Source organism: Cricetulus griseus, chromosome 5 (genome assembly GCF_003668045.3).
Source record: "Cricetulus griseus strain 17A/GY chromosome 5, alternate assembly CriGri-PICRH-1.0, whole genome shotgun sequence".
Classification (NCBI taxonomy): domain Eukaryota; kingdom Metazoa; phylum Chordata; class Mammalia; order Rodentia; family Cricetidae; genus Cricetulus; species Cricetulus griseus.
This window is the reverse complement of record NC_048598.1, coordinates 105741250-105760007: the sequence shown is the minus strand read 5'-3', so window position 1 is coordinate 105760007 and position 18758 is coordinate 105741250. Positions and strand designations below refer to the sequence as shown.

The window sequence follows — 18758 nt, the reverse complement described above, 5'->3', positions numbered from 1 at the left end:
CTTCTACAGTGGGAAATGACAAGTTATCAAAGCAGTAGCCCAGCCAAGCCCAGGACTTGGGGTGGGGGGGGTGAAAGATGGAGAGGGTTTAGAGTACAGGGAGAGGTTGGAAGACACATCACACCTGGAACAGAACTGGCAGTAGCAAAGCTAGGGAGAAAGAGTTCTGGGTTTATCTGAGGACACATGTGACAGTGAGCACAGCCTCTCAAGATGTCCAGTACATCAATTAACTCCTCCTCAGCAGCTTTGAAATGGCTAACAGCTTCCATAGCCAAACGCCAGATGAAGCGTCTGCTGTGCCTCTGGGGACCAGGGGGCCTAAGCCATATGTTTCACTATACAGTAGAAGCAGTGCTTCCAGAGACTCGTTTCTCTGAGCTCCAGAGGTGCACGCGCGTGCGCACACACGCACGCACACACACTCACACACACACACACACACACACACACGGCACTCTTTTTTTTTTTTTAAGATTTTATTTATTTATTATGTATACAACATTCTGCATCCATGTATATCAGCACACCAGAAGAGGGTACCAGATCTCATAACAGATGGTTGTGAGCCACCATGTGGTTGCTGGGAATTGAACTCAGGACCTCTGGAAAAGCAGTCGGTGCTCTTAACCTCTGAGCCATCTCTCCAACCCACACACGGCACTCTTGATCATAGGATACAGTCAGGGTTGCCTACACAGGGAGATGGCTAATGCCACCCTCCATTTCCTTTTCTCTGTTTGCTGTAGTGTTAGGACAAGCCCGTGGTGAGCTGCTCTGGCTGGACTATGTCTAGCTAAAGGGGCACCATGAGTTGGCCGTAGACTTCAGTCAGCGCATGGGCAGTAATAGATTCACCATCTCACAGTCGTGTGCTACAAAATGCCCTCTGCCTTAGCACACCCAGTAGAACTCTCTCTCTCTCTTCTTAGCATGCCCAGTAGGACTCTCTCTTCTCCCCCTGCACTTGCCAGTCCTTACCTGTGCTTCTCCACCCTGGGGGGCTTTCAGGCTGTGACTAACTGGCCACCCTAAACTGCTGCCCTGAGGTTTCGGGTCCTTCTGTTGCCTACAAGTAAGCATCTGCTTGCTGCTTACAGCTAGATTCCAGTTTCAGAGCCTCGAAAGGTAGACAGTGACCTACTTGAAGGACAAGGATATGATGCCCCTGAGGACCCACAGCAAGAATAAGGTTTAACTCTGAGGCCGCTGTCTTCTGCCTGTTCCCTCCATCTGTTATTTCTATAACATGTCTGGGAAATGACAAATGTGTGATTCTTGACCACAGTGCTCAGATATATGCTGTGGTTATGGGGACTGGCTTCAATCTAGGTAAGAATTGTGTCTCAGATAATGGAATATATTCCATGTCTTTCTTATTGGCTTTTGTTGTTGGCATTTGTAAAATCTGCTCTGAACTGATGATCCCTGACTGTGGGAATGTTCACAAGACAAAAATGTCGCCCATGTCATTCAGGCCCCCCTCAATGCAGATATTCTTTCCATGTATATTAGAGGAAGGCCATAGAGGACAATGGGAATAATCATTTAAAATCCCCAAATTGACTTTATTAAGAACAAGGCGAGGCACAAACAGCATGTTTGAGGTAAGAATACATACTGCATTATTTACGAAGACTATCTAGCAAACATAAAAGATGGATGCCGCCCCTTGTGGAGCTGGGCCTCAGGCATGATGATGGTGTATCTCACATACTGACCACAGGCAGGCTTGAGATTTGACCTTCCAAATCCTGACCATATTTATTGAAGCATTACAGCACTGGCTGAGGAACAATGAACAGAAGGTCTGCAGCTGTTTGCACATGTTCTGTTTTTGTTGTTCTTACTGTTTGTGTCTGTCTGGAAAGCTGAAGAATGAGGGGTAAATAAGAGGAAGAGAATAACAGGGAAAGAGAAAGGAAACACAGTTCCTTGAACTTTGAGCTACGCTAATCATGTGACTGAAAGTGCTGTTCCTGTGGCCTTTCCAAGTGTGGACATCTCTTATTCGATGTTTTTGCTGTTCTTACTTGTATCAAATAAAAGGTGTTTTTGAGGCGGGGCGGGGGAGGGGGACGACGACGACATACTAAGAAGGTCACAGATCTCTGGCAGTTTGTTAGATTATCTCTAGAGCCTAGAGGAAGCAGTGGCTTCCTCTATAAAATGGATAAGGACCAGCCAGCCACAGCTCTGTCCTAGCATCATCTCATCCAGTTAGTTATCTGTGCCCTTCAGTGATTCATAAATGGCTGGGTGCATTGCGAGAAATACACAGAAGTGTTGTGACCTTGTGTTCTCAGGGAGCTCATGGTCATAGTCAGACACCATGTGTGTGGTCAGTAAGATACATGTCCCAGGTGTGAGCTGAGGGTAAAAACCAAGAGGGTGGCATGCAGCCTGCGTAAGGGAAAACTCGGGGGCTATAGTGTTCTTTCCTTATATTCTATAAAAATAAGGTTAATCCCACAAAAGGAGGGAGTCAAAAAAGATGCTGAAGAAAACTGTTGAGTCAAAGGAATTACTGATAATTCAGACTTGAGGGTAAGGAGGGGCCAGCCCAACTCTGTGTAGCTCTCTCTGGCTGCTGCCACCAGTGGGCTTCCACTCAGTGAAGGCCACTCTGTATGACTTTCTGCTCCCGGGCTTCTGCCTGCCTTCTGCATCCGGGCTCTCAGGTGCATCCCCCAGTAGTGGGTCTGTCTCTGGAGCTGGGTGCTGTGAGTTTAAAGCAGCCCCAGACATGGATTCTCAGAGTGCCTCACAAACAGTGGCTGCCAGGGGCCTTGTCCGTCTATGGGATGTGGTGTTTGGTTTCTTAGTAGAGGAAGGGGCTGAATCAGAGCTCCTGTGTGGCCTGCTGTCGTGGGAAGCTTCTGAAAAGACAACAGAAGTGCTGTCTGGTGTTGACTTTGAGGGAAGCCAGTGGTCACACAAGCTCATAATCGCCCGTCTTTGAAAGAAGGGTTGCTGTGGAACTGCTCAGGTCCCTCCTCAAAGCCCATTGCAGGCTTGGAGCTGAACAGTCAGTGGTCCAGGATCATCAACGCCCTGCTCAGACCCACAAGCACCTGAGGCCTCCCCTGTGGCGAGCCCTGGGGAAAGAGCGAGAACAGGCTATGGTCCTCGTTCTCAGGCATCTGCAGCGTGCATTGAGATACATAGATACACGCTGTACATGCAGCACATGATAAGATGGGTGCTCAGGGACATTTCCAGATAGGCGTCCTGGCGGCTGGGGAGCGTGGGCTCAGTTGGGGGCCTGGGAAGGCTCCATGAGGAGTTTCTTGAGAAGCAAGTGCTCAACCCAGTTTCGGGTAGAAGCTTGCAGAGAAATACCTCATTATAGTTAAGGAAAAATACTGTTTTCTGTGTGCTGGGACTACAAGGTGATCATGTGGCATGGTCTAGCAGACTGGACTCCTGATGTAGGGTTGCAGGGCAAGACTTGCTGAGGTGGACTGTGTCCCACCTGGACAGTGGAAAGACAAATCTGTGTCACAAGCCAATTGTCTGAGCCTTTGAATCTTATAAAACATCATTTTTAAATTATAGATTACCACTTATATTATTCAGAAGGTACTTGAGGATATGTGGCATTTGCAAATGTCATCAAAATCAGCTTAATCATTTAAAGGACACTAGCCAGACAGTCTGATTGCTAATGAACTACTGTTACTGGTCACCCCACTTCCCTGCTTTGAAGAATGAGAAATACCCATGGCAACTCTCGCTCCCTCTCCCTATCTTTTAATCACTGGTTCTTGTCATTCCTAACTACTCAGTGCTGCTTGTTAATGTCACCTCTGGTCATCTCTGCGGCCACTGTGGCCAGGGAATGCCAGCTGTTTACAGCCTCTGCTTCCTTCCCTGAGGGTCCCGAAGGCCATCTGTGAGCCTCGCTTCACCCTGCCACCGATGCACCAGATGGTCTTCGTCGACCACAAGCCTGCCGGTGCTGCCTTCTCAGCAGACCTCCTTTCTTCCTTCAGGCCATGACTCCCGACTGCCCATGACATCCCTTCTCTCTCACTGCTGGCACTTTTATTCATTTAGTTATTTTGTTATTTTAAGTGTACGAGTGTTTGCCTGAACGTATGTCTGTGCACCACGTGTTTGCCTGGTGCCCATGGAGGCCAGAAGAGGGTGTCAGTTACCCTGGAACTGGAATTACAGACGGTTGTAAGCCTTCATGTGGTTGCTGGAAATCAAACTGGGGTCTCCTGGAGGAGCAGCAATGCTCTTAACTTCTGAGCCTTCTCTCCAGCCCTCCTGGCACTTGTTCCCACCATGCAGAACCCATGGATCTGACTAGGCTCTCCCCTCTAGCCAGTCCTAACCCACATCAAAAGGCAGCTTCGTGCCTCCAGCACTAGCTGTTGCAATTGCCCCCTGGAGACACTCTTTTTCTCTGCATCCTACAGCTTCCTGGAACCTGGGCTCCTTGCACATCCTACTCCTGGGATTGTTGATGCCATCACTCCCTTGCTAGATGGTCAGTGAGCAATGTGGGAGCTCTGAGAAAATGGCCACTAGTTGATGTTAATACCTTTCAGTTTCTGGAGTTGGCACTCTTTCCTGAGCAGCGCGCGCAGCAGTGTCTGTGGAGAAGAGGGTAGTGTAGTAGCACTGTGTGCAGTGTATACTTCAGTCACCACAAATTGTATTGTAGCAGTTTGAACTGTGGATGAGCTCACCTGAAGTAGCCCTGTTGAAGTTACATACACACACACACACACACACACACACACACACACACACACCAAAAGCATGTGTCTGCAACTTCAGCAATAACAATTAGCAATACAAATTGCAATGTGGTATCAATCCCTATGTACTCATCTAATCAATGTCTTAAGGATTTCTGTGTTGATACTATACAGTGTTCACTGACAAGACCACAGCTTGTTGTGAAATGAGGTCAGAAGTTACATCTTAGTGTCCCCGATTTGGCGCTAGTGAGACACACCTCATTGCATTTCATCCCATGGTTACTGGAGACTCATCTCATCCAGAGTACACTGGTCAGCCTGCTGGCCAGATGCCAGCCAAATCCGCCATCCCCAGGTTTCTGAGTCATCAGCACTCATAAGTGCTGCTTTTGCTCTTCACCAGTGAGCTATTGCAGTCACTTTATCCTACATGCTAACTTGAGACCCACATTACAAACAGGAACATGTAACATCCAAAAGGCAGAAGCTGTAGCTAGAGGTTCTCCACTTCCCCATAGCTGTGACAAGATCTGTCATTCAGCAATCAGTAACTGGCCATCTGACTTAGCACACCTAGGACCCCAAAACTGTAGTGGGTGGAAAGCCAGCATGCTTTATGTACAATAAGAAATGCCATTGGTAACTTTAAATTTATTTCTTTTATTTCATGTGCATTGGTGTTCTGCCTGCATGTACATCTGTGTAAGAGTGTCAGGCCCCCTGGAGCTAGAGTTACAGAGTTGTGAGCTGCCATGTGGGTGCTGGGAATTGAACCCAGGTACCCTGGAAGAGCAGTCAATGCTCTTATCCACAGAGCCATCTCTCCAGCCTCATTGGAAACTTTAAAATTGATCTAGAACAGCTGTTCTTAACCTGTGGGTCATAACTCCCTTGGGGGGTGGGAGGTGTCAAATGATCCTTACATATGGTGTCGTACATCAGATATTTACATTACAATTCATACAGTAGCAAAACTACAGATATGAAGTAGCAATGAAATAAGTGTATGGTTGGGGAAACACAACATGAGGAACCGTATTAAGGGGTCCCAGCATTAGGAAGGTTGAGAACCACTGGTCTAGATGAAGATAACATGTTTCTGCCCTTGACAGAACAAAGAACCTTCCAGTCTCTTCTGAGACTCCAACCCATCTGAGGCAATGGGTTCCAATTTTTCTGTAGTCGGGATTAAAAACAAACAAAACAAATAAAATTAGAAAACCTTGACCTCCATTGCCACGTCTACATGAAGTCTACTTTCTCCCTTCTCTATTTTGGTTAAATTACTCTTGTTGCTGCTGTTCTCAAAGATGGCACATACCTCTAGAAAATGATGATCTTACTGTCAATCTGATAGGCTCTGCTAAGACTGTGGTTGACTGGAAGATCTAATGAAATTTAGATGTGCCTTCTTCATTGTCTCTCCGCACACTGGCCCTGCCCACCTGCTTCTGCCCCAGCCATTGCTTGGGTTCCCACGGTTTCCCAGGAGGCCAGCTGGGCAAGGGCTCTGTGTAGCATTTCTCATAACCTCTTAAGTTTTACCACATCAATCACTCCCACTGAAATAATGTGGAAGGAGACAGACTGGAGAAATGCATTGGAGAAATGCCCAAGAACCAAGAAAAGAACTCTCCAGTGCACCAAGTTGATAGACTGAGAGACCTAGATCTAAGGAGCCAAAATGATACGTGGAGAAAGGTCTTAAAGAGTCACATGAGAATTAAAAGCCTGAACCTGCAAAGGGTTTCAAACAAGCCTGGTTGTTCCCCAGGCTGCTTCTGGAGATGGGAGCAGCACAAACTACAGAGTTGGAAGCAGAGGCCAGACCTCTAGGCTTTCAGCCAAACCAATCTTGATGCCAACCCCATAATGTTGCATCAACCCTTCTCTTCATCTCTAAGCTACTCTTCACAGACAGCCCTTTGGCTACCAAAGTCCCTGCTCTCCAGAGCCCTGTTGATGTGCCCACTCTATGAGGTTTCCCCAAGCCCTAGCTGCAAGCATCTGGGGAAGGACAGGCCACCACCTTTCTGTAATTTCCTTCCTTACCAGTTGGCCATCTGATAAAGGAGGCTTACTCCTTCAGGCTCCTGGCAAACTCAGCTGCTGTCCCAGATCGACCCAGGAAAACCCAGTACCTTGGGTCTCTGTGCATTCAAGGCCAACCTGGTCTACATAAAAATTCCAGGTCAGCCAGGACTACACAGTGAGACCCTATCTAAAAAACAAAACAAAACAAAACCATTAATTACATCATGTAGTTTTACACTCAAGGTTGCTAACAAAATAAACCATATCTGCGATTGTGAGCTGAGCAGACTTCTTTCTGATTGAGTCAAGCCACTGAGCCTAAATGATCCCAGCAATAACTAGTGCTTTCACTCTCCCAGCTGAGGGGGGGAAAGGGAGGCAGCAATTTGTCATGTGTGATTCATGTCCACCCTCTCACCTGGTGTTTTATAAATGCATTGTCTTAGCTGTCTCAAGTATCTATGCCTGGGAGGGTGCCTTCCTCTGTTTTGTAAAATGCCAAGCAATACCACTGTGATATATAAATAATGATAATTAGAAGACAGCCTCAAATAATTTGACATGCAGATTGAAGGGAAAAGTGGTACTTTTTTTTTCTTTAATACCCTAGAATTTGGATCAGACATGGCATTCAAGAAAAAAGCATATTGGTTCTTGTCAGACATGGATGGTTCAAACATTCTTGTGCCTGGGGTCAGACATCATGAGAGGGAAGCCAGGCTTGGAACATGTAGGGCATCAAAACTGGGTTACGGCCATAAAGACTCTCCCATGGCTTCATGGCTGTCAAAGATGATGATGAGTCTAGGGGCTAAAGACTCTTACAGTTGCAAGATCTTCCATTTTTCTGGTTCTCGGTGGCAAATATGAGATCAAGTATTTGCTTGGTAGAAAGACCACAAATCCTAAAGATGGGGGGGGGGTGAACAACTGTGTAAGCCGCTCACTGTCACAGAGCACTCCCTGAGTATCACAGTTAGGCACCCTGTGTCATCCTAATACAGTTCCGATACTGTCTCCTCTTACGATGTCCACTTCCTGCTTCTGTTGGGAGAACTCATGGTTACCTACATGGCTAAGCAATCTCCATTCCAGTCCACTACCCAAGCTCTTCCAGCTACGTTGCCAATGAGGTGTCTCCTTCAAAGCCTCAGCAGCTCCCTAATATCAGTTGATGAAAAAGTCAGACTCTATCTGGACCAATGAGGTACTGTGAGGTTTGAGCGATTCAACTCAAACAAGTATAAGCAACAAGGTAAGCAGAGATGGTGAGCTCTTTGCTTCAAGGCAGTGCTTGAAGTCAAGAGCTCAAGCCTTATTTTCAGTGTTCCAACATCTCCAGTTGGTGGACATAAGGGCTCCCAGCAACAAGACGTCTCCATCTCCCCCAACACCTCCAGGTTGACTCATGCCTGAGTCACTAATAAATAGATAACATTACCTGGCTTGGCATGTACAAAGCACAGATGCCCACATCTCTCCTCATGTAGAGAAGTGCGTGCACATACACACACACACACACACACACACACACACACACGTCCCTACACTCAGCACCCTAAAATGTGCCTCCTCTGAGCTTTTCTAACCTACCCTTGACTGTATTGCTCTCCCCTGATATTCTTCCGTGCCATTGCTGTTTGTCAAAATTACATCAAGTCTGCAAAACCCAGCTAAAACACTATTTTCTACAAAGCCTCTCCTTAGCCTGCCTCAGAAGTGAGTCATTCTTCCTTTATTGTGTTGAGTTTCTGCCAGGCCTGTGTCACACACTGCCTCTCACTGTCAGTCAGCATCTCTGGCACTGCTACATCATACTCACCTGTGGTCTCTTACGGTTTTGTTTTCTTGTGGTGCTGGAGATCAAACCTGGGGCACTGTGCATATTAGGAAAGTTCTCTACCACCAAGCTGCATCTCCAGCTCTCTTCTGTGGTTCTTAATGTGCACAAGACACTTTCCCATGTGTTACCAGCTGCTGTCCCTGCAGAAACCAGAAGAGCAGGCAGGGCAGACACTTTAGTCTCATGCCTGCCTGCAGCTCAGTGTTTCTTGCATACCCACTATGCAGCAGGACTCGTCCTGGGGACTGAAGGTTGAAACATTGCACAGGTTAACTGCTTGTCAGCCTGACACAAGCTAGAGCCCTCTGGGAAGAGGGAACCTCAACTGAGAAAATGCCTCCACCAGTCTGGCCTGAAGGCAAGTCTGTGGGGCATTGTCTTGATTAATGACTGATGAGGTAGGGCCTAGCCCACTGTGGGTGGTGCAGCCCTGATGCGGGTGGTCCTGGGGTATATGAGATAGTAGACTTAAGAAGCCACGGGAAACAAGCCAGTGAGTAGCATTCACTCGCTCACTTCAGTCTCTACTTCAGTCCCTGTCTCCAAGTTCCTAGCTTGAATTCCTGCCCTACTCAACTCATGATGAACTGTAAGCTATTAGGTGAAATAAACCCTTTCTTCCCCAAGTTAACTGGTCTTTATAGGAAACAGAAACCAAACTAGGGCAAACACAAATGTGACGAATGGCCACTTCCTTTGACAAATGCAAAAACTGAGACAATAATGTCACACTGGTCATCTTTCTTAGTTCCCAGGACATGGCAGGCCTTAGCCACTCTGTGCCTCTAGCTGCTGTCCCCCCACCCACAATGTTATTCTGTCCACACTTAGCTGCAGACCTTACTCATCTTCCTGTTAGATCCCAGTATCACCCTTTGGAGGGCAGCAACTGCTGACCATCAACACTAAGTCTAAAGCAGGCCACTTTTCTTCCTAGAGTACTCCAAGACTCTTCTTTTTTTTTTTTTTTTTTGGTTTTTTCGAGACAGGGTTTCTCTGTGGCTTTGGAGGTTGTCCTGGCACTCGCTCTGTAAACCAGGCTGGTCCCAAACTCACAGAGATCCACCTGCCTCTGCCTCCCGAGTGCTGTGATTAAAGGTGTGCGCCACCAATGCCTGGCCTTCCAAGTCTCTTCTTCACAGCACTTAGCAAAGTTGCAGTCATTTAGACTTCTATGCAGGTGTATTTATTTAGCACCACTCCCCTACACTGAGCACTCCGAAAGGACAGGAATGATAATGTCTCTGTTGATTGATGTACCTGGTACCATGCCTAACCCAGAAGAGAAGCTTGTAGTCTGTCAATCTCAGGTCCGTAAATGTATGCTAACAGGGACTCCCAAGTGAGCATCGCATCAGACAGAAAGGACCTAGACAGTCTCACAACCGAAAGTTCCCAAGTTCCCTGAGGACAAAGGACTGTTGGCTTATACAGAATCTTGGGATCTTGGACTACCCCATAAAGGAAGGGAACTTCCAAGAAGAAGGCAAGGGAAAGACTTTGGAGAAGAGCTTAATGTATGTTCACATGTGTTCTGGAACGTGTGTCCCGTGTTCTGATGGATACAGTTCTAGAGGCTGGCCCGATGGCATCATTGTTTCATAGCTGTGCTGCTGTGTGCTGTGCTGCTCATTATTCCTGTTTCACCTGGATGCGTTTGTGGTCAGCACCTTCCGTTTTAGTGTCCTGTCATGCAAATAAGCCCACTGAAGGGGTAAGGAAGCAGAAATACAACAAGGCTACAAGTAATAAGCGCGTTACCATGTATTCTTGGGAGCTCTTCCATAGCTTCAGCTTGAGAAATAATGTTAATGAAGGAATGTTTATATCAGTCACTCACATGGCTTAGTGAATGCCAGAACAAAGGCCAGAACTCAAGAGTGTCTGAAGCAACATGTGACTGCCGTGCCTTCCCACACAATGTCTGTGACTACCCTTGTCCCTCCAACTGGGTACTGAGAGCCTGCCATTGTTATTTTTTGCCTGCTCCTAGGACATTAGCACTGTTTGCTGTGCATTTAGGATATGGATGTTTGGGTTGGTAGACAGTAGGAGTAAGGGACAGTGGAACAAAAGAGCAGGGTGCCAGGGTAATCCAGCAGTTCCAAGAGGCAGCTCTAATGTGTTAGGCGCCTGCGCTGCACAGGCCTGTGTGTTACGTTAAATCTTTCCGCCACCCACTTGAATTCTGCCCGCCACGTGGATGGCCAAAATAATACACAGAGACTTATATTAGGTGCAAATGCTGCTTGGCCAATGACTAGGATTTCTCATCTGCTAGCTCAGTCTTAATGTTCATAAATCTATATATTTTATAAGACTTATCTTATCGGACACCTTCCATTGGTATCCTCATCCCCGGGATCATATGGTGGCTCTGAGCAGAGAGCAGGAGGAAGAGCAAAGGGGAAAGGGACTACTTCCTGCTTGTCGTTGCTTAAATATGAGTCTCCCTGCTATGTCACTTCCTGCCTGGATCATCACTTCTTTACTACATTTCCCAGAATCCTCCTTGACTCCTACCTAGTCCCATCTAACTTTCAACAATCAGTAAAATGAACATACACAGAAGTACATTCCCCATCACCTGTGAGAAAGACAAAGCGTGTGCACAGCAGCCAGGAAGGAGAAGCTTCCTTCCACCTTGATTCAGAGTAGAGACTAACTCTCTGTTGTAGAGTTCTCAGAATGAACCTTCCATTTTGGTAGGGTTTGAGTTTTCATTTTTATATTCCTATCCTATTATGTTGGCACATCCTCATTATACACAAAAGCCTCTACTTCTTACTTCAGAGCAGGCAGCCTATTACTATAGCCATCTTGGAAGTATTCTGGGATGTTTTCATCCAGGGAATGCTGGAACCCCCTGCCAACTGTGTGTGAGCGGTACTTGGTAGAGATAAGCTCACACCCATTACCGTTCATCTTGTTTCCTCCATGTGCTTTGTTAAACTCACAGGCTTTAACTTCATTCCTATATGCAGCCTCTCTTGGTTTCACAGGAGAAAGTAATTTGGGGGGAGGGCTTATGGAGCATCCTTGCCTAGCCAGTGTCGAAAATAGCTCTGAAATCGTTTAATGTTCTCGTGGGTATGGTAAAGATAAAGTTCTTCTTAGGATCTTCTGGGTTCAGTCATGGCCTCCCTCTGTGTGTCTGCAGGGCCTGGATGCCTTCAAAGTGAAGCAGAAATTCTTCTCTAGCAGCTGTGAGCCAACAGCCTCCTTTCCTGTGCCCTATGACCTGCCCCCCGAGCTCTATGGAAGTAAAGGTGAGACACTGATGAAGGGACACAGGCCAGTGGGCCGTACTGGAAGTAAGCCCCTGGTTGTGCCTCTGGCCTGCATGTGAGCCTGGCTCCTGGGAGCCACTGGAAGCTCAGACTTGCAGAGGGGCTCACTCTGCCCTGGGGCCACTGGAGCTACGTGGTTCACAAGCCGCTCGTTCTTAGAACCTACTTGCACTCAGTTACCAAGAATCATAAAGAGCCTTACTTTATGTGAGCTTCGTGAGTGAGTGTGTGTGTGTGTGTGTGTGTGTGTGTGTGTGTGTGTGTGTGTGTGTGTGTGTGTTTACTATAACAGAAGCAAAACTGGAAAATATGTGTTGATCTATTGGTTTTAAAATAATGACTGTATTATGTTTTGTGACCAGTTCCAAAACTAAAGGACAAAATTAGTGAGGGAGACGGTGTCACTTCATGTTTTCAAAAGCATCTCCATTGTGTAGCTTAAAAGTTGACTGCTGAACCCTCTCAGCTGCTGTCACTCAGTCTGGTGTGATGTCACCTCATATGTAGCCTCTACACACTCACGTACAAGTGAGAGTAACGTGATGGCATTATGTCACTAGGAAATGAATTTGATTCACAAACATTCCCCAAGGAGAGGTCACCCACACTCTGAAACCTGCTGCACTGGACTCTGGCTTTCCTAGAGGCCATAACCAAGTATACCTCCCAATAGAAATCCATAGGACTGTCTAAAAGCAGTGGTTTTCAACCTATAGGCCATGACCCTCTCAAGGGTCCCATATCAGATATCCTGCATATCAGATATTTACATTACAATTTGTAACAGTAGCAAAACTACAGTTATGAAGTAGCAACAAAATAACTTTATGGTTGGGATCGCCACACCATGGGGAACTAAAAGGGCCTCAGTATTAGGAAAGTTGAGGACCACTGGTCTACAGGTAAGACACCCTCCTCCAAGCCAGGCATCATCGTCCCAGGGTGACCATCTTCATAGGCTGTTGGGAAGCTTTTATCACCCCAAGAGTGTCAGTCTCTGTCATGGGTTCAGGGTCATAGAAATGTACAACCAGGAAAAACTTCTAACTTCAAATGACAAGTGCTTACTAACCAATCATAACTGACATACTCTTGAAAATAAGAGTATGCCACTCCGTGAGTGGCCAAGTTAGAATGTGCAAATGTGCTAAATCTGAACAGAGAATACTTGCTGACGACACGGTTTTAATGACATCTCTCCATTAATAGTCCACAGTCTGCAGTTCCTCAATGGAGTCAGTGCTGCCTGTCTTCCCACAGCAGTGCCAACAGAATCTGGCAAATTCCCCACCCTCAACTTCCCTTTGGGGCTTTTTTGGTGAACCAGAACTCCCTGTCTGGTAGACCCATTTCTCGAGATTGTGATGATATATAGGAACAGAGACCTGTGTCCTGCTGCCATTGTGCCATCCTGCAGCCTGAAGGTGACATTGCCTCTCTCTGTTTAGGAACACGACTCTTCTGTTGAGCTTTCAGAGTTGGTATGTCATACAAATCCATTCTAGCAGCAAGATCTTACCAGGATTTCACAGAATGTAACCACCTTAGCCTCCACCAAAAATTTGAAAAAGGAGGCCATGATTCAAATTAACTTATTATGTGCCGTCTGTCTAGCTTACTAAGGGGCCTCCTAGACTGTAGAAAGTTAGGTCTCTTTACCAGTGGTAGGCATTGTCCTAGACTACAGAAAGCTAGGTCTCTTTTATTTGACCAGTGAGCAAAATGCTTTATACAGTGCTTTGTTGAATTTTTTTGTTTCTTAGGCTTTTTCCTTGAAAGATTCATATAAAAGAATTTGGAACATTATGTTTTATCAGTATTATTTTATCTTCTGCATTCCTTCAGCAGTGTGTAGAATAATGCCGGTAATTCAGATATTACCTTCCAAATACAACCAATGTTCTCTAAAGCTCTGTGGCCCATATAGATGTATTTTACTAAGGCAAAGGAAAATGAGTTGTTAAGACCATTTCAAAAGCACTTCGTGTTTAAAAGCGATTTTTGAACCATGGCAACACGTACAATGTCTCATTCCATTTTTTTTTTTTAAATCAGAGGTCCACATAAAAAGCTTAGTGCAGGAGTATCCCACTGTGAAAGCTCAGCCAGATATTATCTTGGAACAAAGAAAATGATCAGAGAAAGTGACAAAAATTAACACTCAGGTCCTGGGGTGCCTTGCTTACGGTGGTGGTTGGCAGTTCTCTACAGTTATGTAATATTGAGAGCCTACTGTGTGCTAGCACAGTGCTTGAACTCTGGCTGAGACAGACAAGTGTGAGTCCTTACCCTCATTAAGTTTAGGTTACTCTTTTAAAAAGTGTGTTTAGACAAATCCATTTCACTAATAGGAATGGTGTTTGTAAAATTATTCCCTCCTTCCCATGCTAGCATGGGTTAGAACCCAGGGCCAGCTCTGTCAGTTTTTAAATCTTCATCCAAGTGTGTATTTATGTTGAACTTATTCTCCTATTCCTTCTCCCTTCTCACCCCTTCCCACTCCCTAGACTGCTTCATTTCTCCCTGCATGTGTACATAAAGGTTTTGTGTGAGTATATAAAAACCTAGGATCCAAATGAAAGAAAGCATATTTGTCTTTCCGAGACTGGCTTTATTCTCTTGATATAATTCCCATTTCCTACAGTCAGCCGCAAACCTCATTGTTTGTGGTTCAACTGTTCTATATAAATGTAACGTTCTCTGTGCCCATTCTCTATGGTTAGACACCAGGTTGGTTCTGTAACTGAGTGTCATAGTATATAAGAGTCTCTGTGATGTGTTTTGGAGTCCTTTGGGAAAATCACTCAGGAGTCGTCTAGCTGAGTCATATGGTGGATCTGTTTTTCAGTGTTTTGAGATACTTCTGTGCAGTTCATAGTATCTGGGCTAGTTTACATTCCCACCAGCAATGTAGCCTAAGAAGTGCTGGCAAGGATGTGTGAAAAAGGGAACCCATGGTCTCTTTGGGAACAAAATCATCAGCCCCTTAAAACATGGTATTTCCATTTGTCCAGTTGATGGCCTTGAGTTTGAAGAGGATGTAGAACAGGTCACCATACCATCCCTGCAATGCACTCCCCCCCCCAAAAAAAAAAATCAGGTATTCTCTGAATCATATATTAAAAAAGCAAAGTGTGAGAAGGTTAGAAAAAAGCCTGTTTTACTTGGACCTAGTAAGTGTTGAAAGCTAGAGATGTGTCTCGGTGCTAGAGTGTGTGTAAGTGTGTATGAGACCCTGGAGCTGGGTCCTCAGCACTGGAAGGAACGAAGAAAGGAAAGAAGAAAGAGAAGCAAGCTTAGTGGGAGGAGGGAGCACATAGAGCTCTCAAGAAGTAGACAAGCCCGAGGGGCTTCAAAGATACTCAGTATATTCTGATAGTCGCACATATGAGCACACTGTGTTTATGTCATTTCCACCCCTCCAACTCTTCTCATGCCCCTCAACCCCTCTAAATTTGTGGTCTCTTGGATCCTAAACTAGGACTGGCTTCAGGTCAGCTTTGGAATTTAATCCGAATACACAGTGCTGGTCCCCAGGGCAGATCCTCCAAAGTGAGCTATCTGGGCTGGGACTGGAAAGATCTTTATTCTAACTGGCTGTCTAGGGGGCTCTTACCAACCAGGCTAGGGAACCAACCACAGACACAGTGCCAACTGCATACGACCACCTGCTTTACTGTCTCCCACTTCGGGCTGTAAGTTCCCTTGATGAGGCTTGCACATCTGGCTCACCTCCTTTCTGTCTGCAGCACCTAGCAGAGTCCCTGGCATCTAGCCAGCACTCAGAAACTATGCCGAGTGCACGTGTGAGATTACAGGGCACACTCTTTTGAGAGGCTTTTAGGGGGTTTAAGAGGATTGTTTAAAACAGGTCTCCTCCAAGCCAGTGAGTATCAATGTGGATTTCCAGGAGTCATGGATGCATACACAGTAGTGACATGGCTACCCTCTTCTCCCTGTGGCTGTTATTCTATCTCTCCAGGTGGTGGCAGACCTGTCAGCCAGCATAGGAAATGATCTACCCAAGGATGCTGGCATTCTGTTTGCAAGGGGTCCACCAACAGGGAGCTTCCCGGGTCCCTGCCTAGTCGTTGTTGCCTCGTGCAAATGCAGCGCTGGTCTTGAAATTACTGGCTCATTAACAAGTCATGCCAGGTATCACTGTGATGTACTCATGGAGAGAATCAAGGTGGCCTCTGCCTTGGGAACAAAGCAGGACCAGTTGTCACCCCACAGAGAAAGATATGGAAAAGATCCAGGCACAGAAGATGATGTTTCCAGTGGAAGAGAATAGAGACACAGATAGAGTGAGAAGTCAGGCCCAAGGCCATTGGCCCCCCAGGCCCTGGGGTTGCCACGCTGCAACAAACTTGATGACTTAACAAAAAGGGCTTTGGTTCCGGGCCTTCAAGGCCAGAGCAACAGGATATTCTGATAATTTGTTGCAATCTTCAGAACTCCTTCAGTGTGTGGCTGTTGGAGTGCTTGCTCAGCACAGACAGACTGCCCCTGAGCCATCACGTGTGCTGAGAAGGGGGAGGTTCCCAAAGTCACTGCCTGACCATCCTTACAATGGTGCGAATCTATTCATAATCAGTCTGCAGTGCTTACCGAGACAGTGATGGGGAATTGCTTTGAACCTGGGGTGCATCTGCACCCTACCCATCTCCTGGTTCTTTTGCAATGGTGTGACTCTAGCTATAGCGTTGAGTTCTGCACCCTACCCATCTCCTGGTTCTAGAATATCCGAGAGCCCAGGATATTAATGGTTAAAGCACTGGGCACACAAGTATGAGGACTAGGGTTTGAGTCCCCAGAGCCCACATAACTATTAGGTTATATGGTGGCCCACTCGTAATTCCAGTGGTCAGAAGGTGGTGGGATTGCCACAGTAAGCTGGCCAATCAGACTATCTGTGTTGGCGAACTCTGGGTTCAATTGAGAGTGCCTACCTGAGTGAATAAGGTGAAAAATGACTGTGGAAACATCTAATGTCAACCTCAGTGTGTGCATGTCTGTCTGTCTGTCTGTGTGTGTGTGTGTGTGTGTGTGTGTGAGAGAGAGAGAGAGAGAGAGAGAGAGAGAGAGAGAGAGAGAGAGAGAGAGAGAGAGAGAGGAAGGAGCTCCATTTAGTGAACATATCCTCATTGTGCTAGGAGGCTTCATGGGTATTCTTGCCAGGGTACAGACCTAAGCCTGTTGTTTGTGACATTGGTCTTGAGTCATTTATAGAGCTCTTGTCTTGCCGATCATTAACCTTTAACCACACAGCAAAGACATTCTATGCATGTGACCCAAGGCCTCTTGGTTGAATGTGACCGGGTGAGAACAGAAATGTACCAGCCGTTACTGTCTTTTTCTTCAGCTCCCTTAAAGAAGAAAAGCTGGAGAGATATTCAGTGGGTGAAGTGTTTGCTTTGCAAGCTTGAGGACCTAAGTTCAGATCCCAGCAACTATCCAAAAAATAAAAAAATAAAAAGACCATAGTGGCATGTACCTGTAACCCCAGTGTGAGTGTCGGGATTCCTGGGGTTTGCTAGCTAGTCCACCTCACCCAGTAGTGAGCTAAATTCAATAAGACCTTGTCTCAGAAAATGAGGTGAAAAGTAACAGTGAAGATGCCCAGAGTTAACCCCTGACCTCTGCATGCACACAAAGTGTGTGGGGGGGGACAGGTAGCAGCTGTGTATTAGCTCTTTGTTATGTGTCAAGGGCTATGTCTTACTTGCTACTTGGCTTCATCTAGCTTTCTCTTGGCCTGTCCCCCATGCCCATCTACCCTTCAGTTCTAACGTGAACCTCTACAGAAGCCATTGTGTCTGCAGGCGATATCATCAGGGGCTGATTGAGAAAATATTCTTCACAACTTGGAGACCTGAGCACCAAATGCTTTGCTGTCAGTCGATACCCAGATAAATGTGGTGTGCTTTCTCCGCAGATCGGCCATGGATTTGGAACATTCCTTATGTCAAGGCCCCTGATACACATGGGAACATGTGGGTGCCTTCCTGAGACAAAGCCCTGTGAAGGTGGAGTGTCAGACATTGAATGCTCCTGTTTGTAGTCAATGTTCACCTCCCTAAAAAGCTTCCTGTTTGCATCCACACCGGACTTTTGCAGAAGTCAGCTTTGGTTGTGTCTGATGGTCACTGTCAACATTCTCACTAAAAAGTGTTATTTTCTTAATTCACTTTTATATGTTCTTGAAATCAAGCCATTAAACTCCATAGTGTTCAAAACTGTGTATGTGACTGGAATGAAATTACCAATCCCCAGCAAGCATGCAAAAAACAGGCATGGGGGCAGTGCACTTGTAACCCCAGTGTGAGTGATGGGAACCCTGAGTTTCGCTGGCTAGACAGCCTAGCCCAGATGGTGAGCTCAAAGTTCATCGATGGTGCCAGCTTGACTTTGTGTTGGATGTCTCCACTGTCCATGTCCTGTAGTGTGATGTTTTCCTCTTAGCTAGCATTTTTTTTCTCTTCTTCATTTCCTTCTTTTTTTGGGGGGGTAGAGGATTCGAGACAGGGTTTCTCTGTGACTTTAGAGGCTGTCCTGAAACTAACTCTTGTAGACCAGGCTAGTCTCGAACTCACAGAGATCTGCCTGCCTCTGCCTCTGAAGTACTAGGATTAAAGGCGTGCGCCACCACCGACCAGCAATGTTTGAATCTTTTGGCTCTTTTAGTCTTTTGCGGGGACCAACCACCCAGCTCCCAAATAAATCACACACGGAGGCTTAGTCTTACTTATGAACACCCGGCCCTAGGTTGGCTTGTTTCTTGCCAACTTTTCTTAACATAAATTATCCCATCCACCTTTTGCCTCTGGGCCTTTTCCTTTTCTTCCTCCTGTACATCTTACTTTCAGTCTTACT

General features: G+C 46.2%; 1 protein-coding gene across 2 annotated transcripts in view; it reads left to right on the top strand.

Moving 5' to 3' along the window:
- The window catches only part of Tdp1 (tyrosyl-DNA phosphodiesterase 1), a 73661-nt gene extending 55535 nt beyond the window's left edge, over nt 1–18126 (top strand). For both annotated transcript variants that reach the window (XM_027419090.2, XM_027419089.2), the window contains exons 15-16: nt 11753–11861; nt 17821–18126. In XM_027419090.2, coding sequence (XP_027274891.1) covers nt 11753–11861; nt 17821–17894 — 183 coding nt within the window. In that variant the 3' untranslated portion in view covers nt 17895–18126. The remainder of the gene's footprint in view (nt 1–11752; nt 11862–17820) is intronic.
- The last annotated feature ends 632 nt before the right edge of the window (nt 18127–18758 follow it).